This window comes from Lissotriton vulgaris, chromosome 3_1 (genome assembly GCF_964263255.1).
Source record: "Lissotriton vulgaris chromosome 3_1, aLisVul1.2, whole genome shotgun sequence".
Lineage (NCBI taxonomy): Eukaryota > Metazoa > Chordata > Amphibia > Caudata > Salamandridae > Lissotriton > Lissotriton vulgaris.
In genome coordinates, this window is record NC_141689.1 from 1,514,433,859 (window position 1) to 1,514,458,410 (window position 24,552).

The window sequence follows — 24,552 nt, forward strand, 5'->3', positions numbered from 1 at the left end:
CGACTGGTTGTTGAAGGCGTGTTTGCCCCGGGAAGTCGTCTCCCACCTCCAGACTACGGCCGACCTCCTGCACTCGCTGGGGTTTTCCATCAACGTGCCAAAGTCGTACCTGCTTCCCTCACAGAAGCTCCTCTTCATCTTAGCGGTTCTGGACTTGACACAGTTTTGGGTTTATTCTCCCGAACAACAAGTCCTGGATATTCAGGCTATGATTCCGATCTTTCAGCCTCTATCCCGGGTTTCGTCAGGATGACCCTTCAGCTACTGGGCCTGATGGCCTCCTGCATCCTGCTAGTGGATCATGCCAGATGGCATATGCGGGCCCTGCAGTGGGACCTGAAGTTCCAATGGGCACAGCATCGGGGCAACCTGTCCGATCACGTCCAGATCTCGGAGGGCACTGCACGACAATTGCAGTGGTGGCTCACAAATCGCAATTGGTTCAATGGCAGATCCCTCTCCCTTCCCTAACCAGAGCACACAGTTGTGACAGACGTGTCCCTTCTGGGATGGGGCTGCCACTTGGGAGAGGCGGAGATCAGAATACTCTGGTCTCCGGTGGAGTCCCGGCTCCAAATCAACCTTCTGGAGCTTGGGGCGATCCGACTTGCACTGAAGGCATTCCTTCCCTCTGTCATGGGGAGAGTAGTGCAGGTGTTCACAGACAAACCAACCTCCATGTGGTACTGCAACAAACAGGACGGGTGGGGTTGTGGACCCTATGTCTGGAGGTTCTGCGCCTCTGGACTTGGCTGGGACATCAGTGCATGCCCCTGGTGGTTCACACTTGGCAGGTTCTCTGAATGCCAGGGCGGACAAACTCAGCCATCTGTGCATGATGGATCACCAATGGTGTCTGCACTTGGACATGACACAAGGTCTTTTTCAGCAGTGGGGAGAGCCTTGGTTAGATCTATTCGCCACCGAAGAGAACGCGCAATGTTCTCCCAAGACGGCACTCACTCAGCAACTCTTTTTGTCATGAGTGGAGTTGCGGTCTACTATACGCCTTTCCGCCTATACCACTTCTGCCCAGAGTGCCGAAGAAGCTCAAGCGCGACTGGGCTCAAGTTATCCTTGTGGCTCCGGACTGGGCTCGAAGAGTATGGTATCCCAAGCTACTCAGTATGGCAATCGGTCCCCCTCTCTGCCTGCCTCTTTGGGAGGATCTTCTGTCGCAGCAACAGGGGAGGGTTCTCCACCCAAACCTGTCCAGCCTCCACCCCCTTGTGTGGAGATTGAGCGGTGGCAGTTGACGTCTTTCAACCTACCGCCCGAAGTCTGTAATGATATCTTGGCAGCCAGGCCTCCCGCCACTAAAACGGTATACGCCTGCAGGTGAAATATGTTTGTGGCATGGTGCACAGTAAAGGCTGTGGATCCCCTTTCTGCCACTCTTTCAGAGGTCCTTCTTTTTCTTCTATCTTTGGCCCAGCAGGGCTCTACTCTGGGCACTCTCAAGGGCTATCTCTCGGCCCTTTCCTAGTCCCCTGTTGTAAATAGATTCTATAAAGGCATCAAACCCATGTTCCCTCCTGACCCTTTTGTGATGCCTCAGTGGGACTTGAATCTAGTTCTGACTTTTCTGATGTGTGCTCCCTTTGAGCCACTTCACAGCTGTCCTCTTTGTCTTCTCACTCCAAAGTCTGCTTTCCTGGTCGACATCACATCTGCCAGAAGAGTGAGTGAGCTCCAAGCTCTTTCTTCTAAACCTCCTTTTCTCTCTGTCCATCCGTACAAAGTTGTTCTAAGGACTCGTCCTTCTTTTCTGCCAATGGTTGTCACTGCCTTCCATATCGGGCAGACCATCACTTTGCCCACCTTCTTTCCGCCTCCGCATCCCTCAAGAGGAGGAGAACCTACACCGCCTGGACCCAAAACTTGCGCTCTCATACTACCTGAATCGCACAAGACCGTTCTGGGTGGATGACCAGTTCTTTGTTGGCTACGTGGGCGCCAAGAAAGGTCGGGCTGTGCAAAAGCGGACCATCTCTCGGTGGGTCGTTCTGAGCATAAAGGCTTGTTACTCCTTGGCTAAAAAAGAGCCTCTGTTGGGGCTGCGCGCCCATTCTACAAGGGTGACGCAGCCACTACTGCTTTGGGACGGGGAGTTCCCTTGCATGACATCTGTCAGGCAGCTACGTGGGCCTCGCTGCACACGTATACCAAGCATTACTGCCTGGACAACCAAGTCCAGAGAGACAGCTTCTTTGGCCGTTCTGTTCTCCAGGACTTTCTGGTGTGATCTTGGTTCCCAGACCCACCACCGGGGTTGGTATTGCTGAGGTATCTATTCTAAGGTAAGGAATCTATAACTACGTGTTTCAGATGCACAAGTTACTTACCTTCGGTAATGATATATCTGTAAGAAACATTAGTAGTGATAGATTCCTTACGGCCCACCGATCCTCTCCGTTCGGCGAACTGATTTCTAGGGTTAAGGTCATCCCTTTCAGGGCCCTAGTTTCACGGCAGCAGTGGTCAGTTTCTTGCATGGCTCTGCGTTCCTGGCGCGGAAAGTCGTGTACAGAACTGACGTCCTGACATGTGGGTGCGTCTAAGTAGCTCCAGCGACGTCATCCTGGAGCCGCACGACCACACCTACCGATGCGCAGGGGTACTGCTGACGAAAACTGACGTCTGAGGGAAATTCTAAGGTAAGGAATCTATCACTACTAATGTTTCTTACAGATATATCGTTACCGAAGGTAAGTAACTTGTGCTTCTGGCCGAGAAAAGTCTTTAAAATTCAGAATTTCAGAGCTGTTGCTTGGTAACCACTGTATTTCACTATAAACTTAATTATGCAATAGGCAGAACATTGGACTGTGCAAATTCCATTTTAAATATCACACTGTAAAGTTAATCTAGATTGTGTTATATTTAGCGTGGTGATTTCTTTATGTACTACTGTACCTATTGTATGATGTAATTCACACTTATACGCCAGTGTGTGCTACTGCTGGTTTAGTGTGCAGGCATATAAGATTTGGACAGTCTTTCCACAGCTAACCCAAGTATTGAGTTTATAATCCTGTATGCCTTTTCACATTGTCGCTCTCTGTTTTGCTTATCGGCGACTGCTACCCAAAAGGGGTAGTGGAGCAGTGGGATTGGGGGAGGGATGGGGAGTTAGGTGGGTGTGACTGGGGGGATAAAAAAATACCACTTACCCTGATACCGCCGCCTCTCCTCTGTCCTCTTTAGAGCCTGGAACCAGGAAGCGAAGCACACAGCCTCCCAGAATCCCCTGGTTAATCACAGCGCTGCCTTAGCAGCGTTTTGGTTGGTCTGAGCGCCGTGGTTCGGCGCTTGGACAGGGGCTGGGCATGTTCTCCGCCCAGGCCACGCTGTAGTGCAGCCTGGGTGGAGAACATGCAAAGTGCACATGACACTTTGGCCGTCCCGAGATGGCCGGCCAAAGCGCCATGTGCACTTTTGGTGCTGCCACCACTCTTACTCCCTGTGAGGTGCGGGGAGCCCAGCCCTGCCCCTTCAACTGCAAGCTGAATACAAAAAGCAAAATGATAATAATAGACCGTTATTATCATTTTGTTTTTTGTACTCCGCTTAGAGCTGAAGCAGTTGGGCGATGTTCCTCCGCCTTAGCGGAGGACCCGCCACTGGTTTTGCTATTGTGTTATGAACGTTCTGTTAAGGTGTGAAGGGTGTGGATTTGAATGATTTCTTGGCTGGCTGATCATCCTGTCGACGTTGCTCTTCGTGGGTGTATTAATGATGTATTTGAGCATATAATTCCTTTTGACTTTAAACTAAGAGTAACTGGATTAAACCTGACCGTATAAACCTGCGGGAAGTTAACTGTGTTGCGGATAGTTCATTGCGGAGGACTATTCTGTGTCAAGAGAGCACAGGGGGGAGCATACATTCCATTTTCAAATGGACTTTTTACTTAAGTTTAATGTGGCTAGGAGAAGGTGCAGTAGTTCCGCATTATGTAAATACTTTCATGGTCCGAGGTACATGGAGGGGATCCATTGTTTCTATATTTTGTAGTCCTATCTTCTGGCCTAATTTATTGTTAACCCCTTAGCTGTTAAGGCTTTTCCCGCCCCAGTGCTATCACATTTGTTTTTGATATTTTTGGCTCTTGACGCTTAAACCTCATTTTTTTTTATAATGCATTTATGGTGAACCACAATTTCTAAGCGAACCTTACCAGCACAGTGTGTTCGTTTCTTCATCTCCTGCTTACAAAACATATTGAACGATTCGCTACCACTTAACAAGAAAGTCCCCAATCATCACCCTACACACCCACATTACCCCATTAAGCTTTATAATTTATGGTCTCCCAAGATCCTTGTCTGGACAGACCCCACAGGATATTGCTGCATGGATTAGCACATTTTGCAGCACAAATACGGGAACTTTGCGTCATTTTTACAGCACTTTATTTTGCAAATATTTTTCATAAAATAATGCCCTCCTGGACCCGCCGCATGTCATGTGTATGGCAGGCCCAAAACAAATATGTAAATAAATAATGTCCACCTGGGCCCGCCGCATTTCCAGTGTGCGACGGGCTCAAATTTAGAAAAATTCAATACCCCCCTGCAGAGCTGGCCTTTGCGAATGTCGCGGCCTGGGGAGGAGCAAAGAGAAATTTGGCACCCTTGCTGATGGTAGTGAATTAAATGAGGCAGCAGGGGGTCCCTTTTGTGTTCACTGGTCAGTACCTGGATGAGGCCATCAACACAAACATCCCCGGCCCAGCTCGCCCATGCTAAAGGCCGGTCTAGCCCTCTGGGCCCGCTGCATACGTGGCACGCAATGAGCCCAAAACATTCAAATATGTTATGCCACTCTGTGCCTGCCACATTCCCAGTGTGCGGCGGGCCCAAATAAAATTAAATGCCACCCATAGCCCGTTTTTATGGGGCATGCGGCGGGCCGAAAACATAAAAAAATAATGCTACCCTGGGCCCCCCATGTGCGGCTGGCTCAAATGAAAGAAAACGTAATGCCCTCTAGGCCTGCTGCACAGGGGGCATGCGATGGGCCTAAAACATTAAAAAAATTAATGGCACCCTGGGCCCGCCTGTGTACGGCGGAACCAAATAATAATAAAAAATGCCTCCCTGGTTCCGCCGCACACTGGGCCCGCAGCAGGCCCAAAACATTTTAAAAACATGAATGCCACCCTGGGCGTGCGGTAGGCCAAAAACGTTTTTAAATGTGGTCTTCGTCCCCTAGGCCCACCGCACAGAGCACGCGGCTGGTAGAAAACATTTTCAAAAATGAACGTCACCTTGGGCCCACCACGTGCTCCATGTGCGGCGATCCCAAATGAAAAAAATTAAATGCCTCTGGGACCGCTGCACAAAAGGTATGTGACCGGTCCAAAACATTAAAAAGATGTCACCCTGGGCCTGTTGCGTGCCTCGTGTGTAACAAGCCCAAAACTCCTCCACCTTAACCTTCCACAATCTGTAGCGTGTAAACTAGACCCTGTGCAAATATTTTCATTTTATGGTTGAAAATTGCGATGCAAACTCAACTCCTGTGGAGCAGACCTGGCTTCTCTCCAGTCGTCATCTGTTGGCGGGTCTAAGTCTTATTCTCATCCTTACCTCAGTCTGTCAAACGTATCTGGGAAATTAACTACCAGCGTGTGGTAAATATTTGAAATTTTATAATGTCGGAGTTCCTCCAACAGGATCTTGGATTCTAAAGGGCTATGTTCGGGGAGTTCCGTCAAGTCTGCAACATAGGGTGTAAGTGCATAACAGAGCTGTAGGTCTTGAAATATTTGGTTACAGTAGAGATTATATTCCACGTGCAGCTCTGCAAACTATTTTATTGTCACCTCAAATATGAAAACTCCAAGTTTTGAGATAACTATAGTATCCCATTTTCCAAAGCCTTCTAACTCGGATACCTGTCGAAGCCATCGTCGGATCCACCAGTAGATTTCACCTGTCAGTTTCCCTCTGAATCCCTGCTTAAACCTTCATACATGTTTTCCACAATCTGTTTCTAGGCTAAGTTTGAATCTTGCTAACACAGTACCCAGACCCGATCCAACCCCTACCAGTGCGTGTTAGGGACTCTAAAAGAGCCCGGATTTGTAGATTCCCCTGGAGTGAACTATAGGGACAAGCAAAGTTATACATTTTTGATAAGTAGACAAATTTCCAAAATCAACATTGGGTCATTTGTGTAGATCACTCATTTTTTTAATTTTTTTTAAAATATATTTTATTAGCATTTCTTAATCATTGGCAGTTATGTTAAGTACATATGACGACAATGAACAGTTGAAGTGTAAAAAGAATTATGCAGCATTTGTAATCTTTTTACATCATTATAGCGACTACATTATTCGACAGTGATATGCACAAAAAATGAGAAACCGTTCGTGTACAGTGGTGGTTTTGCAAATAGGCTGTTGAGGTCGCATATGGTGTGTCGTCCGGTACTGGCGATAGTGCTGGGGAGGATGTGATGATGAGCTGTGGTGTGGGGCTACATGTTCTCCCCAGGACAACGTGTTGCTGGCCATACCCTGCAGTCAATGCATGGCTTATCGTGCATCATGTTAGCTTAAGGGGAAGTACTGAGTGCCAAATGAAGTGCAACTACCAATATCACATATGCAAATTTAGAAGAATCTTACCAGTGGTGAAAGTACCCTGGTTTGTGTAACGTAACCATTGTATGAACAGGGAGATGGGATAATTCAGGGAAGAAAAGAAGGAGAAGAAGGATGAAAGACTTCTTCAGGTGTGCAAATTGGAGGGGGGGAATTTCGAAAAAAAATAGGGTCCGAAAAAAGTAGAGTGAGGTGTGAGTGCTAATGCCAATGCTAATGAGGCGTGAGGAGTGCCTATGTGTAATCGCAGGGGGAGTTCCATTAGGTCACGGCAAAGATGTTGGCCATGTCCAACGTGTGGGGCTGGGGTTCCCGCTTAGGGGGAGTGGGGGGGAGGGGACAGTTAGTGCAGCCGTGTCTAGTATTTAGGGAAGCGTTAGTATCAGGGGGCGTGGGGGTGTTTGATACATTTTGCGGTATGCCCTCGTGTCATTGCTGCGTTGTAAGTTTGCATGTCGTGTCATGCGTCCGGCTACAGGCGGGGAGGGAGGCGGTGGGCGCGTGGGGTTACTGCTGTGTCCCATGTCTGTGGTCTGTTCCGAAAGAGGGCCATATCTCAAGTAATTCCTTGTTCTAGGCTTGCTTGCTGGAAAGAGTTCAGGGTATCATTCCAGAGTTGTGCAATGGCGAATTTTCTCAGTCCTGCCGTCTCCTCTCGGCGCAATATTGTGCCTTCCGCCCTCACCCAATTGGTAAAAGAGGCATAGCAATGTCGAATATGTGGGGGTTCGCTGTTTTTCCAGCGTTTGGTGAGCACAGGTTTGGCCGTGACAAGTCCTAGGTCCCAAAACCTTGCCGGTACTTTGTTCAGTTTAGTCCTTTTATAGAGCCTCAGGATGCAGGCTTCCCATGTGCGCGGTATGTCCTCTTCAGTGCTGTGTGGCAGCAGTGTTGTGATCGTGTCCCAGTACGACTGAATGCTGCGGCACAACCAGAGCATGTGTAAGAGGTCTGCTCCAATCAGGGAGCATCTCTGACATGCAGTGTTGGTGACCGAGAAGTACCTGTTAATTTTATCAGGCGACAGATATGCGCGGTGTAAGATGTAAAATTGTATGATCTTGAAGCGGTAGTTACGTGGAACATTGACTCGACTATTCAACACCATTGCCCATTCTTTGTCCGTCCAGGCCCTTCCTCTATCCACCGCCCATTTGTCTCTTAGTTGTAGGGTGGAGTGCTGCGTATGTACCAAGAGAGCTTGCGCTAACCAGTGCACCACGTGGGTGCCATTACCCATGACCTGTAGATATTGCATGAATTGGCACACCCACGAGTCTGATGTTATTTCTTCGTGCCCACCCTTCTTCGTCGTCAGCACGGTCTTCCAAAAACTCAACTCTGTTCAGGAGGTCTTGTATGCGCTTATCCGCCTGGGTCACCCGGGGTTCTAGATCTGCCACCGTACCCTCCAGCGATTTGGTGTGGTCTGCCAATTTTTTGTGGTCGGCCCTGAGGTGATTGAGATCAATAGCCACACTGTCAATTTTAGTCTCCAGTGAGGTACGAGTCTGTTGGAGTGACTCATCCAGGCGTCCCATAACAGCTAGCACATTGTCCAGTTTCGTCGTCACGTGGTAGTATTCATTTGCGGTGGTGACTTGTCCAACTTCCCTTTCGTTGATGCACTTCCAGTGCCAGTGCGCGTCTTCACACCCCCAGACATTAGCAAGGCGGTGGGCGACAGCGTCCGCTGTGTCCGAGAGGGTCCGCCCCGGCGTGGAGCACTCCGTCGTGTTGTTCAGGCAGTTGGGGTGCCAGGGCTTGACCACTCCGGGAGGCAACCAGGATGCGCAGTGTTTCCGGTGTGGGCGCCGTCAATTTTCCCCCCTATCAATACTCTGTGGGTGCAATGACTAGTGAAGGCAGCCGATCGATTAAGGGCTACTAGGTATGTCAATCCATTAGGGTATGTAGCTGGTGTTGCAGTGTCTCTTGCGGCAGTGCGGTGTATGGCGCGTTCCGTTAGGTTCCCCTCATCTCCGTTGTCGCACCGGAGCAAGCACCTAGTGTGGGGTATGCAGTCTCCGTTACGCAGGGGGGTGCTCGCTCTCCTCCGCTTCCTCCCGCACCTTCCAGCTGTTGTCTGCAGCAATGGGGTCTGCGAGATCGCCAATCCAGGGGGGCCCCCACAAGTAGCCGGTGGTGGAGTTCCGATGTGCCAGGGCAGCGGAGTATCCCGGTTATGGTCAGGCCTCAGCAAGCTGAGTGTGCGCGCCCTCTTCTAGTGCTCGTCCTTCAGGGGTTCCGGTTCCACGTGTTGCGTGGGTCCGTCGCTAGGCTTAGTCCCTCAGTAGGATCTCCAGTTACTCGTGGCGTCGCCTTTCCATTAGGGTTGTTAGGTCTCAGCCGTGGTGCGGGGGCGATCGGGTGCGCTCCTTTCGCTGTAGGCTCCCGTAGATGGCGCAGCGCAGGGTGTGCCTCACCTCAGGGTTCTCGAGCGTTCTCGTGTCTGCCCACCGTCGCCAGGTCCCAACGCGGCCGGCTGGATGGCGCCGTTCCTTCAGGTATGTCGTGTAGGAGAGTAGGGTCTGCAATCCTATGATCACCCAGATTTTTTACTTTTGTTTCACTGGTTTACGACTTTCTCTGGCTGTGGGCCTGCCAATCAGACCCACAGCCTAGCTGTTCTCTCACTAAATTGACATATGTACCTTAGGTGCATTATCCAATTGGAACTGGGCCACCTTATCAGACCCTGTAACTCAGGGCATAGGTGTACTCAGGGCCTACCAGGGGCTGAAGCATGTATTATGCCACCCCTGGATGGCCATCTAAATCTGACACAACTGGCTGCACGACAGCTGGGGCAAGGTGGTGTACTCACCCTTTGCTTTAGATATAGTATACCTATATCTAACCCTAAAAAATGGACACACAGATTCCTATCAGTCACTCCTATGGCAGGCCTTGACAATCCTGAAGGCAGAGTGCTTGGAATCGTGTGAAATGGTGCTCTGGCATGAGCTGAGCCCGTTTGCAGCTTGCGGAACCAAGTCCTAATAGCTGTTCCATGATAACGCATACCATATACTCTTAAGTGCATTATAATCCTCGCGGTTAAATGCTATCTTTGGTATTGCTTTATCAAAACATGTCGAGTAATACGAATTGGAATACTGACCCCTCGCCAATTCTGGCGACGGGGTTAGCATTCCACCCTTCTAGAGGGACACGACATGTATGTAACTGTGAACCCCGGTTAAAGTTAAACGAAGCCTCAGCTCCACAAAATGGATGCTGCCACCACAGACACAAGTCTGACCTCCTGCTGCTGGGAGTCCTTCCAGCGAGGAGAGCTTGGACAAAGGGTTTAATGTCAGGGGCTGTGCTAGCACCATCCCAGACAGGGTTTTGTGTTTCCTGGGTAGGCAGGGCTTTACAGGAAGGTGACTGCTGAGTGGCACCCCGGTGCTCACTACGCATTTGCCGGCTAGAACCAGTTCCAGGGGCACACCAGCCCCTGGCCTGAGGAAAGTCCGGCATGGGAGAGGGGTGTAACCACCCCCCTTCCTGGTCCCTCCCCTAGGGCAGGACCTAGTCGCGTACCCACCCCTTTCTTTAGGATAAAGGCAGGAGCGGGGACCCTTCCAAATTAGATCATCTTTGAATCAAGAAACGACTTTCTACGAAAGGACTTCCAGACTCTTCTCAAGATTTCTCCCTTGTGGCTAAGGAGTAGTCACCCTGCATGCGCAGGCACCATCTAAGAACTCTGCGGTTTGCTGCACGTCCTTCCTCAGGAATCCGACCGACCAGCACGACGAGACCCGGCTTCCCTGGCACCTCTGACCTCTACCTACCTCTACAGCTAAGCTGAGAACCGTAGGTGCGACGAGACCTCGAGGGACCGGCCATCATCAGAACTGCACAGCCCTTTTCCAGCACGACCGCCAAGGGATCCTCTGGTGAGTGCTTTGGGGTCCGAGAAGCCCCGACCCTGAGCAGCTCCAGCACCGAAGTCCAGCCTCCCAGCATCTCCACGATCTGCGTGGGGCCCTTCTGCTTTTTGCTGCTCACCGCGTTGTTTGGCTACTAGCCCGCTGGCTTGTGGCCTTCTTAACGACGCCCGACGACATCACTGCTGCTGGTCTAGTTGCTCCAGACTGGCCCTTGCTCCCTTCCAAAAGAGGAGCACCCCGGACCCTCCTGGTCCACTCCAGACGCCATCTTGAGTCCACCGCGTGGGCTTGAATTTGCCAAGACTTGTTGCCCCCCATTCTGGGTCCAGCGACGTCAACAGCATCATCCATCGTGGGACAGCTCGCTTCTCCATCCTGGTCGCCGACAACGCCTCCTGGTCCATGAGATCTGCAGAGCACAGCGTCGCCCACTCACCTAGTCGAGGTGACTACCATCCGGTGCCCTCCTGGTGCCACCTGACTACTGGCTAGTAGTCACGAACTTGGTCCCCTCTGCTTTCAGGTGTCATCCATCTTCGATCCAGGCTTGGATCACTCGAACAATCTTCACTGGTCGCCTGCCAGCAACTTCTTTTCTTCAGGCTCCTGGTTCGTCTACGAGGATTCCCGACGTCTTTTGAGACTTATGCAGCTGCAGCCCCTGGGCTAGGTAACTTCGGCATTTCGGTGCCCCAGCATAGCCTCACTATCCAAGGGTCAGGATCCACTGTCGTTTTCGATCTACCTTTTCGGGTTCGCCCGAGAACACTAACTTTGTGAAATCTAGCTACCATAGCCTTTGTCCCGCATCCCGCGTGAGAGTGCACACTCTGCACCCGAATCCCCTAGGCTTCCTACTTGTAATCTGAAGGTTCAGTAACGTAGTCCTAGCGATTCCAAAGCCTATTAGTACAGTACTTACCTGCTAGTAATTTCGCATTCCACTTCCATAGTATATGGTTTGTCGTGCCCCTCGGGCATTTGTGTAAATTGTGCAACTTATAGTATTTTCATAAGAGTTTTGTTGTGTGCTTAGTACCCTGTCCTCATAAAGAGTACAGGGCTGTTGTGATCTAAATAAAAATACTGTTTATTTTCATAACACTTGTGTGGTGTCCTTTCACTTGGTGTTCAAGGGGTATATGTGATGGTATAACAGCTGGCTTAACACGCCCTCTAGAGTTTAGCCCGAAGACTGCTCGTATCCACGCTACTAGGATAGCTGGTCTATAAGGTTGACTTACAACCAATCACCATAAGGGTTGTTTGGACTGATACAAAGTGCTCACTAGAATAGTGAACATTATATATCAGGCCAACTTCTCACATGTCGCGTTTGTCTATCTGCACCCTTCGCCAGGTGCTCGGAACGCTCCCGCTCCTCCGTCACCACACCGGTCCCATGCGGGGGTGGGTACAGCTGGTCTCTGTGTGCTGTGGGACCGTTTCGGCTCAGGGCTCTTGAGGTGCAGGCATAGCCGTCCGGGTCCGATCGCCGGTCGTTGGGCGTCTCAGCAGGTTACCGCTTAGGCCGTGTCATTCGGCCTAGCGTCCAGGTGGAGACCGCGTCCTCGCGTGATAGCTCTCGCCGGGCCAGTGGCACCCAGCGCGGCTGGAGTCTGCTTGGCAGCACCGGAGCGGTCCCGAGTCAGCGATCGGCTGAGGGGTGAAGGAGGGTTATCTCTCGCTCCGCCTGCAGTTGCGGCCAAATCTGGATCATTTGGACGGAGAATCGGCCCAGGAAAGGGGAGCTCAGATCAGAGCTCTACCCTGCTGCTTCCGTCGCCATTGCGTGCCAAGCCACGCCCCCATTTGTGTAGATCACTCATGGAAACTAATAGTTGAAATCAAAAACTTTCAATAGGTGAAAAAATAGAAATGGTTGACAATGTTTTCCTCTTTAGGTTTTTTGTCTGATGTACAAAAGTGATGTACCATTACGTCTGTCGGACTCTTCTGCATATATATTTATATAGATATAGATATATATATAGATATAGCCACATATATATATATATATATATATATATATATATATATATATATATATATATATATATATATATATATATATATATATATATATATATATATATATATATATATATATATTTTTTTTTTTCCCAACACCAAGTCCCTCAGTCCGCGAGACCAGTTTTCAAAGAAGAGCACTCAGAGTCACTTCGTCGTGGCTGGCCATATTTATTATCAGCATTGCAGATAAACAAGGGTTACAAACTCGTTTCGGCGTTGCCGCCTTCGTCAGTGTAAATCATTTTGTTTTCCTCAGTGATTTAAATAAAATTCATTGTGACTTCCTGTCACGTGCATTAAAAAAAGTAAACATAAAAAACGGCACATTCCATGCAATTTACTCATTGGAAATGGCAGCCATCTTATAGTGGTGAAAAGTGTACAAATCTTACCATTAGAAGTGAAGCAAATACATTTTTAATTATACCATCAAGCATTTTCATAAATCACTTCATAACTATTCATGATTAATTCATTGATAATGGTTATGCCAGCGGAAGGAGCACCACCCTGAAAGAACCGGGCGCCATGCGGTCTTGACTATGGGCCGAGAACATGGGACAGCAGCGCATGGATTTTGCACGAATTCCACACAGCGAGGCCCATCCGTGGGCTTGAAATGTTACCGACTGAACATTAGCGCGACGTGAGGCACTACAAGTCCCATAAGTCCCATCCTGGGCGTGCATCTAAGCAAGAAGGGGTGTGGTACCTCAAGCGCTCCTTCATAACTGCCAAAGCCTCTGAAGAGAAGTGGGGACACTTCGAAACGTGTCAGGCATCCAGGGCAGTTTGAACAGTTAAAGGATATCGCTGTGCTGAAGGCGTTCTTACTATTTAAGGCTCCTTGTGAGCAGCTGAGGTCCGGGTGCTCCTTTGTACGTTGGGTACTTTGGAATATATATATATATAATTTTTTTTCGAAAATACGCAATACCCCGTGCTAACAACTGAGCTGCAACTTATAATATTTCATTGTGTTCAGACATTGCAGCAATTCACATGGAAAAATCTAATGAATGAAAATGGATAGCAAGTATACCTATGCCTTTTCTAACTGCACCCAAGATTCTGAGTTTAGGAATAGTGGTTATTTGTACAAGTCTGAATTCTGGGCTACCTATACTGTTATGTGATTTAGAGGGCATTTAGCAAACTGTCTTCTTTCTTGCACACTGGCTTATATTTAGAAACCAAAAGTGGAGAGAAATGCAAATTTGTTCTACTATCTGTTCGGCCACCTCTGCTGTAGCTTCCTGAAATAAAGCGAAATGGTACCTACCTGCTTCGTGGCTCTTCCTTGGGGGAAACCTTTTTACGTTGGATTTGTTGCGGCTGTTCCCGGCCGCGGAAGAAGCCCTGCCGCATGAATGTGGTCCGCGCTGTAGTCACCCGACTATGGCGCTTTTGGCAGATTAGGTCGCTTTCAGGAGACATCAAAATGCAGCACAGCGTGAGTTGAACTTTCCCCTAACCCACTGTGGAAATACTTGTGTCAATTTCAAGCACGTGTGCTAAACGGATCTTAAAGACTGATAAACACTGCAAGTACCATCAGGCTCAGCGTGAGCCAACGCCCACTGGGGCAGGTGGAGTTAATAAATTTGAATACAGATCACACGCTGGTAAAGGACAACATGCCTCTGAAGAAATGCTCTGCCGAGCATGAAACGCGTCAGGCAATGGATATTCAAGGTGTCTGTTCGGCCACCTCTGCTGTAGCTTCCTGAAATAAAGCGAAATGGTACCTACCTGCTTCGTGGCTCTTCCTTGGGGGAAACCTTTTTACGTTGGATTTGTTGCGGCTGTTCCCGGCCGCGGAAGAAGCCCTGCCGCATGAATGTGGTCCGCGCTGTAGTCACCCGACTATGGCGCTTTTGGCAGATTAGGTCGCTTTCAGGAGACATCAAAATGCAGCACAGCGTGAGTTGAACTTTCCCCTAACCCACTGTGGAAATACTTGTGTCAATTTCAACCACGTGTGCTAAACGGATCTTAAAGACTGATAAACACTGCAAGTACCATCAGGCTCAGCGTGAGCCAACGCCCACTGGGGCAGGTGGAGTTAATAAATTTGAATACAGATCACACGCTGGTAAAGGACAACATGCCTCTGAAGAAATGCTCTGCCGAGCATGAAACGCGTCAGGCAATGGATATTCAAGGTGTCTGTTCGGCCACCTCTGCTGTAGCTTCCTGAAATAAAGCGAAATGGTACCTACCTGCTTCGTGGCTCTTCCTTGGGGGAAACCTTTTTACGTTGGATTTGTTGCGGCTGTTCCCGGCCGCGGAAGAAGCCCTGCCGCATGAATGTGGTCCGCGCTGTAGTCACCCGACTATGGCGCTTTTGGCAGATTAGGTCGCTTTCAGGAGACATCAAAATGCAGCACAGCGTGAGTTGAACTTTCCCCTAACCCACTGTGGAAATACTTGTGTCAATTTCAACCACGTGTGCTAAACGGATCTTAAAGACTGATAAACACTGCAAGTACCATCAGGCTCAGCGTGAGCCAACGCCCACTGGGGCAGGTGGAGTTAATAAATTTGAATACAGATCACACGCTGGTAAAGGACAACATGCCTCTGAAGAAATGCTCTGCCGAGCATGAAACGCGTCAGGCAATGGATATTCAAGGTGTCTGTTCGGCCACCTCTGCTGTAGCTTCCTGAAATAAAGCGAAATGGTACCTACCTGCTTCGTGGCTCTTCCTTGGGGGAAACCTTTTTACGTTGGATTTGTTGCGGCTGTTCCCGGCCGCGGAAGAAGCCCTGCCGCATGAATGTGGTCCGCGCTGTAGTCACCCGACTATGGCGCTTTTGGCAGATTAGGTCGCTTTCAGGAGACATCAAAATGCAGCACAGCGTGAGTTGAACTTTCCCCTAACCCACTGTGGAAATACTTGTGTCAATTTCAACCACGTGTGCTAAACGGATCTTAAAGACTGATAAACACTGCAAGTACCATCAGGCTCAGCGTGAGCCAACGCCCACTGGGGCAGGTGGAGTTAATAAATTTGAATACAGATCACACGCTGGTAAAGGACAACATGCCTCTGAAGAAATGCTCTGCCGAGCATGAAACGCGTCAGGCAATGGATATTCAAGGTGTCTGTTCGGCCACCTCTGCTGTAGCTTCCTGAAATAAAGCGAAATGGTACCTACCTGCTTCGTGGCTCTTCCTTGGGGGAAACCTTTTTACGTTGGATTTGTTGCGGCTGTTCCCGGCCGCGGAAGAAGCCCTGCCGCATGAATGTGGTCCGCGCTGTAGTCACCCGACTATGGCGCTTTTGGCAGATTAGGTCGCTTTCAGGAGACATCAAAATGCAGCACAGCGTGAGTTGAACTTTCCCCTAACCCACTGTGGAAATACTTGTGTCAATTTCAACCACGTGTGCTAAACGGATCTTAAAGACTGATAAACACTGCAAGTACCATCAGGCTCAGCGTGAGCCAACGCCCACTGGGGCAGGTGGAGTTAATAAATTTGAATACAGATCACACGCTGGTAAAGGACAACATGCCTCTGAAGAAATGCTCTGCCGAGCATGAAACGCGTCAGGCAATGGATATTCAAGGTGTCTGTTCGGCCACCTCTGCTGTAGCTTCCTGAAATAAAGCGAAATGGTACCTACCTGCTTCGTGGCTCTTCCTTGGGGGAAACCTTTTTACGTTGGAGATATATATATATATATATATATATATATATATATATATATATATATATATATATATATATATATATATATATATATATATATATATATATATATATATATATATATATATATATATATTTTATTCCAACACCAAGTCCCTCAGTCCGCGAGACCAGTTTTCAAAGAAGAGCACTCAGAGTCACTTCGTCGTGGCTGGCCATATTTATTATCAGCATTGCAGATAAACAAGGGTTACAAACTCGTTTCGGCGTTGCCGCCTTCGTCAGTGTAAATCATTTTGTTTTCCTCAGTGATTTAAATAAAATTCATTGTGACTTCCTGTCACGTGCATTAAAAAAAGTAAACATAAAAAACGGCACATTCCATGCAATTTACTCATTGGAAATGGCAGCCATCTTATAGTGGTGAAAAGTGTACAAATCTTACCATTAGAAGTGAAGCAAATACATTTTTAATTATACCATCAAGCATTTTCATAAATCACTTCATAACTATTCATGATTAATTCATTGATAATGGTTATGCCAGCGGAAGGAGCACCACCCTGAAAGAACCGGGCGCCATGCGGTCTTGACTATGGGCCGAGAACATGGGACAGCAGCGCATGGATTTTGCACGAATTCCACACAGCGAGGCCCATCCGTGGGCTTGAAATGTTACCGACTGAACATTAGCGCGACGTGAGGCACTACAAGTCCCATAAGTCCCATCCTGGGCGTGCATCTAAGCAAGAAGGGGTGTGGTACCTCAAGCGCTCCTTCATAACTGCCAAAGCCTCTGAAGAGAAGTGGGGACACTTCGAAACGTGTCAGGCATCCAGGGCAGTTTGAACAGTTAAAGGATATCGCTGTGCTGAAGGCGTTCTTACTATTTAAGGCTCCTTGTGAGCAGCTGAGGTCCGGGTGCTCCTTTGTACGTTGGGTACTTTGGAATATATATATATATAATTTTTTTTTGAAAATACGCAATACCCCGTGCTAACAACTGAGCTGCAACTTATAATATTTCATTGTGTTCAGACATTGCAGCAATTCACATGGAAAAATCTAATGAATGAAAATGGATAGCAAGTATACCTATGCCTTTTCTAACTGCACCCAAGATTCTGAGTTTAGGAATAGTGGTTATTTGTACAAGTCTGAATTCTGGGCTACCTATACTGTTATGTGATTTAGAGGGCATTTAGCAAACTGTCTTCTTTCTTGCACACTGGCTTATATTTAGAAACCAAAAGTGGAGAGGAATGCAAATTTGTTCTACTATCCTGTATACTCCCACTTCCTCATTATAAACTGAACCCCACTTATATGGTTGGACCCACCACCCGTGACACAATGGGCTCCAAAGAACAACATGGCGACATCAAATTGTTACATGAAAATTGCTCCATTTTTGCTATATGGGTAGCTGTAGTATTTGGGCCTTGGCTCTGCTGCCACCCAGGAAACCCACTAAACCCAGACATTTCTGAAAGTTACACATCCAAGGGAGTTCAGAGTAGTGTGATTCCACAACATTTTCTTAACTAAAATGCCCTGCAGACCTCAAATGTTTGATAAAATCATGCATTTTCATCACATTTCTGTGAGTGAAAGTTCAGGAATTTGTGAGGATCCACAAAATTCTTACCAGCGAACGTTACCACACTTCTGATAAAAAACGCTACTCACTTATATGATTGAGCCTAGCACCCACAACAGGGACAGTTTAAAACTGTGACCATATGAAGTCAGTGTGTTCTTAGTGTTCCAGCTGTTCACCAACAACAGATTCACCACTACCATATACTCACCTGGGCCACAAACTAACAGAGCGTAAACCGCTGGGGTCAAGTTTATAAATGTTGCCAACTATTTGGATTAGTTTAATTAATGTCTTTGTACATCTCTAACTAACCCTTCACAGATCAAAAAGTTATTTCCTCTAGTCGATGGACCATTAGTTGAACTAGTTGATGGTGACAAATAACATATATCTAACTTTTATATACTTCGAAGTAAATAACCACAGACTCAGGAAAGTTTAAATCTTTATCTAAAATTTCAGGTGCATGTGAACAATCTCAATACAGTGCAGTCACCAACATTCATAGGAGAGAAAATTCATTTAATAAAATGCTATGCATTTGCCTCGGACTCATGCAATAATCCATGCTCAATGAGAGAGGACAGAGAGACAAGATAAGAACTTTAGCAAAATAACAGAAATTATATGTTCCAAGGATGGTGTGGAAGACCAACCCCCTGGCCAAAGGGCTGGCAGGGGTCCCCTGAGATAGATCAGGAGACAGCGTCTTCAGGACAGGAATCAGTACAGGATAGTTGACCTCTCTAGAATACCGACGGTTGCGCCGCAGCCCTCTCTGACATACTCTTCCTACTAGAGTTTCTTCCGCAATCTTCAGATCTAACCCAATTGGATCAGAATAGAAATTTCTGCTTCATGTTTTGCATTCAGCTCCCTCCACCCTTCTCTGCGCTCCTTCAGTCTCTCCATCAGCAACTTCAGCAACTCCCAGCATCATCGTCTAGCATCAGCTTATTAACTAACTAAAACTATCTTAAATATACCTTTCGTTTTTCCATGCCCCACCCACTATAGTTTCAATATCGGGAAAATACGAGGTTTGATTGGTCAGGCAAGGGGGGGGGGTCTTCATCACTCCATTGTTTCTTACGCCGACGACACGCAGTTGGTGGTGGTTCTCTCTGACTATTCTACGCAGGAAGCCCCTAAATTTAGGAGTGGGCTGGCGGCGGTCGCGGAGTGGATGACCGCCAACTGCCTCCAGCTTAATGCGAATAAATCAGAGGTGGTGTTGGTGGGTAAAAACATCAAACTCTGGAGTGAGAATTGGTGGCCTTACACCCTTGGGAGTGCTCCTTCCCCCAAAGTGGTGGTGAAGAATCTAGGGGTATGGATGGATTCTACCCTCAGTTTTCAGGACCATACCAAGAAAATCACTGGCACCTGCTTCGGTCTACTACAAGGATTGAAACCCCTTTTAGGCTATTTTTATGCATCTACTAGACAATTGATTGTCCAGGCGGCCATTCTGTCTAGGCTTGATTATGCCAACTTGTTTTTTTGGGGGGCAAATAAAGCTGAGATCATGCGCCTACAAAGGGTTGAAAATGCTGCGGCTAGAGCCCTGTTAGGACTTCTGAGAAGATGCCCCAATTCAGGCGCAATCCGGCACCTACATTGGCTGACTGTAGCCAGGCGTCTGGAATCTAAAACTCTCTGCCTGGCTTTCAAAATCTTGAAATTCTCCTCCCCGTGTATTCTGACCAGTGTACTGGTACCATACACACCTTCCGCCGCTTGCACTCTCTGGGGTCATGCCTTACTGCTGTTCCGCGGGTAAAACGCATGTGTGCTGGGGAACGTCTTTCCGCTGTTTTGTGGCCAAACTGTGGAATTCCCTCCCCATGCACATCCGCAGCCTGGAGAATTATTTGACGTTTAAGAAGGCTATAAAAACACATCTTTACCCTGCGGTTTAGGCTCTAGTGTTTTGGTCTGCATGTAGTAAGCGCCGGGATGCCTCTTTGCCGAGGCAGCTGTTGCGCTGTACAAGTCGGTCTAACATAACGTAACCATGCTTACATGTCAAAAAAATCAATTTAGTTATTGTTCGCAAACACAACCCCTTTTTATTCATAAATGTAATTCCCATGTACTAATTGTATCGCTTCGGCAACATTTTAAACTTTATTATGAATACAACTTTTCACAGTTGAACTCTGAGCCATCCTGTTCTCATGAATGTTCCCTTGTTTTTGGCTCCCATTCAAACGCACTGTCATCATTTCATGGTTCCTATCCTTACATAATCTACTTGTTCTAGTTATTACCTAAAGTGTGTTAGGAGGTGGTAACTATGGCTTTGATTCATCGTGTTGCTGTTGCATAGTAAGGTGTCGTAATGTTTGGCATGGTTACGTGTTGCTTTTATGTACTGTTGGTATGTTTATCTCTTACTTTACTTATTGGAATTTGTGGTTGGGTTCACATTTCCTGTACTCGCATCTCGTTTTTGAATGCAGAAGATGCGTCCTTTTCATTCTCCTGCTATGTTTATCTTTCTAAATAAACAATAAAAAAAATTAAGCACCACAATCCTTCTAATTGGACCTGGCAATATAATTTATAGAAAAACACTCGCTCATACCAGACAGACTGCCAATAGGGCCTGTAATTCCTCTTTTTCAAAAGCATGTTTGCAAAAGCAGTATCTACTAATATTAATCTCCTTTTACAGAGCCTTTTGGCCTGCCATGATTCATTGCTTTTTAATTTCTGCGATCTAATCAATCTGTCTAGGTAAGTTAGTGTTTTTCTTACCCCCATCAGACACTCACTTGAATTGGATATATTTACTTCTACTCAATATTGCTTCTCCAGAGTAAATAAAATACTCTTATTTTGGGTTGATGTGCCAATTATAACCCATGCATGTCAGTGTATGGCACACATTCTTTTCACTTAATATAGTTGGTAACTTCACTTCAATTCATTTTTATCTGTGGTCTTAACTTACCCCGGACCTCTTGGGCAGGAGTAATGCTTCTGTGTTATTGGTCATACCTCTATATAAGACTTCTGCTTGGTATTAACTTTTATTATCCATTTCCCTAATGGTGCTCCCTCCTACTTTTTGTCCTTATGAAGACTCTATTTATGTAATTTTCCTTGGGATCCCAACGCCCACCATGTCCATATTTTGGACTTTTCACTGTTGTGTAATGAGCATTAATTAGGAATACGACCTTCCTCTTTTAAACATTTGTCTTGGACATCCAAAACCTTTCCCTGTTTCAATGTGTTGGGTCCTTGTTTTGTGTAATTCACGGTTCATTTGCTGTGAATCGTTTTTACCATTCTTTACTCTTTTTTGTAAGCTGTGATGTAAACCTCATGCAATTAATCTTCCATTTCTTAAGTGGGTTTTTGTGAAAGATCTGCAGGGTATTGGTTGGATTTATTTCTTGGAGGGCTGTGGGATGTATCAAGGGTATACTTATGGATATATATATATATATCACAAACATTTGTAACCTACATGTACGTGCATGAAGCTGCTTACTCACGTTTGTTATATCAAATCATATTACTATTTGTTATATAGATTGGGTATATTTTTTAATGTATCTGTGTTCTACGTTCACAAAACACAGCTTACTAAAGCAGATTAAGTAGAATGTCAGTTCATTAATGTGTGTGTCAATTGAAGAATAATAATAATATATTTGCTGGAGATCCCTACAGCTCTGTTTAAATTGTGACATACATTCCAATATCTTCACTCACAAAAACAAGATGCATTTGGAAACCCTTTATATATTCTTAACTGGAAATTTTTAGAAAGAATGTTAGTGTTTATTTCATTTGTTGTAAGATTCATGTGAAGAGTACATCTTAGAACTTTCACTCAATTTCCGCAAATCTGCTACAAGAAGAATAAATGGGGAGTGATAGACTTAAATTTTAACTACTAGTGTAGATTATAGAGTAGATTTTGGTCAGGCGAATAAATGTAACTTTGAGACCAAGTATCTATTTATCAGTACATATAATTTAAATTGGGTAAAAGTTAAACACGTATATTACTGTCTTGGAAAATTAACATTTGAATTGCAGACTATTTTAAATGAAAAGCTTTTGATCCTTACTTATTACCTTCATGATCCTAGGCTTTCACTCCTTCAACAAGCCTTTAGCTAACTCATACTCCCTTTGGTGGATCCCCTCTGTATAGCCATTAACTCACTTTGAATTGTCAGACAGATCAACAGTTTAATTGCCCTCTGGGTTGTGTTTGTGATTACTTGGTCCATCCCAGGTCCATATTCTGGAATGATCAACTATGCCTTCCATGTTTTACGAGGTCTATAATCACAAAATTTTGATGAGGCAATTAAAAAGTTAAAATATAATTTCTAGTGCTTATTGATCGCACTACGTAATTAACAGTTTTTCATCCTTCGTCTTCCACATATTACCACGTTTAGTTCCCCCTCTGGAGGCCAACCTCTCATTAGCCCCACCCATCCTTCTTATTTTCTATCAGCTCTGCATTCGTCCTGGAAACAGATATCTGAAGGTCCATTGGTGCTGAATTTGGTGTATTATATAAGGAACATATAATGAACTGTATTCTGAAAATCACACCAGGGTGCATGACACATTTTGCTTGATTCTTATTCTGACTATATTTTAGAGACCTCGGAATTCAGGATGAAGCTAAATTTCCATCATTTTTTGATAGCCATTTTTCAGTTCTGCTTGTTCCTTTTTCCAAACAGCTCACGGTGTTGTCTGTGGCCTCTCAGCCCTCAAACTCTCCTCAGAAGACAATGGGTGTTCCAATCAATATGACATTAGGGCAGCAGATCCTCGCAGTGCAGCATTCAACAAGTTCCTCCCCTGTAAAGACAATAACGAACTACACAACTGCTCAGGTATACTATACCTTTTCTGCTGCACTGTGCTTTGCTTTCTTTGTCACAGTTGTATTGTGACTATTCTTCATTGGATCTAGAACTTGTTTGCAACGAATTGGCTGCTAATGTAAAAGTGTATAGCCTTAGCAGGATGCAGCTGTCACATGAAGGCTTATTACAGTGTAGGCCTGCTGTTGTGTAATCACAAAGATTCTTCAGTCTTGATTGCTTGACCGGAGTAGGAACTAGAAATTGTGTCTACGTCTTTGGCTCTAGCGGAAGTAGATTGCAATGACCTTGAGGGCGGAGTCAGAAATGTTAATTTTGGAAGAATCTAGAGACTTATAAAATATTTCCAGAGGTTCCCATACTAAATTGAAGAAATCTGCAATATACATAGATTTTATAGCGTACATCAGTGCGGAACATTTAGTCATGTAACTTTTCCACAATATGGACAATTCTGGATTTGTGAATGTAATGCATCGAGTGTTAGCATATCTAACTTTTGGTCCTACTATTTTCAGGCTTTTTAACGTGGGTCTCTGCCCCCTTAGGGGACACGCAATCATGTGCCAGAATCACCTGCAAAAATGTCAATGTGGCTGGGTAAGGGTCGGTGACAAAACCTATTTGTCTCTTAAAGATTTGTGTAGTGCTGCTTCAGATTTAGTCATTTGTCAAGATCACATCTTAAGGACTGGTTGGGCAAAAACTATTTATACATCAAATTTAGATCTGAAAGGTTGATATATTTAGGAAAGAGCTATTCGTGTCTCAAGCACCCTCATTCCTTTAATTGACTTTGACGCAGCATTGCTGAGTTACATTGTTACAAAATTAAGTAAACGTAAAAAAACAGAACAATGGTATTTGTATAACACACATGCACCCTGGGGGTTTCAAATGCTAATTGTTGCTCAACTCGGTGGTATTCATCTTATCAACCTGTGAGAGATGAAAGGTTTGATGGAACCACTGAGATATCACCCTCCTGCATGTATTTAAAACGAACCCTGCAGTGGATGTGTCATTCCGACGAGAATTTGTGATGGATGCGTCTCACCGCTGATTCCTCATTTTAAAATATTCCGCAGGCACCAGACTGGATCCGGAGATTTTTTGTAGCAGCGCTCCTGCATGCTGCTGGGTGGCGTGGAGTTGCTTCGCGCATATAAGCCCCACCCCGGACCACTAATGACAGTTCCTCTCTGTCTGTGCCTTCCAACATGGATCCTGAGCAATGCTGCAGATTTTCAATTTTCTGACAACTGCAGACTTTTCTACGGTGCGCAAGAGAACAGTGTCCCCAACAAGAATGACCGGATTCAGGCTGTGTTGCGACTGTAGGAATCAGATGTCAGCCACGGGTCATGAAGTGGATTGGGATGGACACATTTTGCAGCTTGTGGATATGTGGGAGTTTTATCTGATGTAGAAGCACTGCACAGGGCTATTAACGAGAACTGAAGAGTACCTTCTGTGAAGGTTTAATTGAATGGAGAGCCTATGTGCAGACCATTTTCTTTCAACTAGATACAAGGCATCCAAGAACACTGGATAGATCATTGGGGCACATGCGTAAACTACATTTCTTTCATATGCCAGTGTATATAAATGTATAGGATTGTCTGTTAGAATATACCTGTAACTGACGGGGCCCTTGATTCACATATAGATGTGATGGTGATCTGTTGCTACGAGTGCTCTTGAGATACCGTGTTTTGCTAGGTTTCCTTATGCTTTTTGTTACACTGTTAATTTCTGCATTTGTGTGTTTTAACAATGTCAACAAGATAGAAGAAAAAAACTCTAACTAAGCTAACTAAATAAAATATTCCAGACCTGCAGGTGTAGTTGTTTGAATGATCTTCTCC

At 46.1% G+C, this 24,552-nt stretch overlaps 1 protein-coding gene across 4 annotated transcripts in view; it reads left to right on the plus strand.

The window, feature by feature from the left end:
• Positions 1 to 24,552, plus strand: part of LIN54 (lin-54 DREAM MuvB core complex component) — a 620,706-nt gene that overhangs the window by 313,376 nt on the left and 282,778 nt on the right. For 2 of the 4 annotated variants that reach the window (XM_086961987.1, XM_086961988.1), the window contains exon 5: positions 22,538 to 22,693. The exons of the other annotated variants lie outside the window; for them this stretch is intronic. In XM_086961987.1, coding sequence (XP_086818113.1) covers positions 22,538 to 22,693 — 156 coding nt within the window. The remainder of the gene's footprint in view (positions 1 to 22,537; positions 22,694 to 24,552) is intronic. 4 annotated transcript variants of the gene reach the window in all.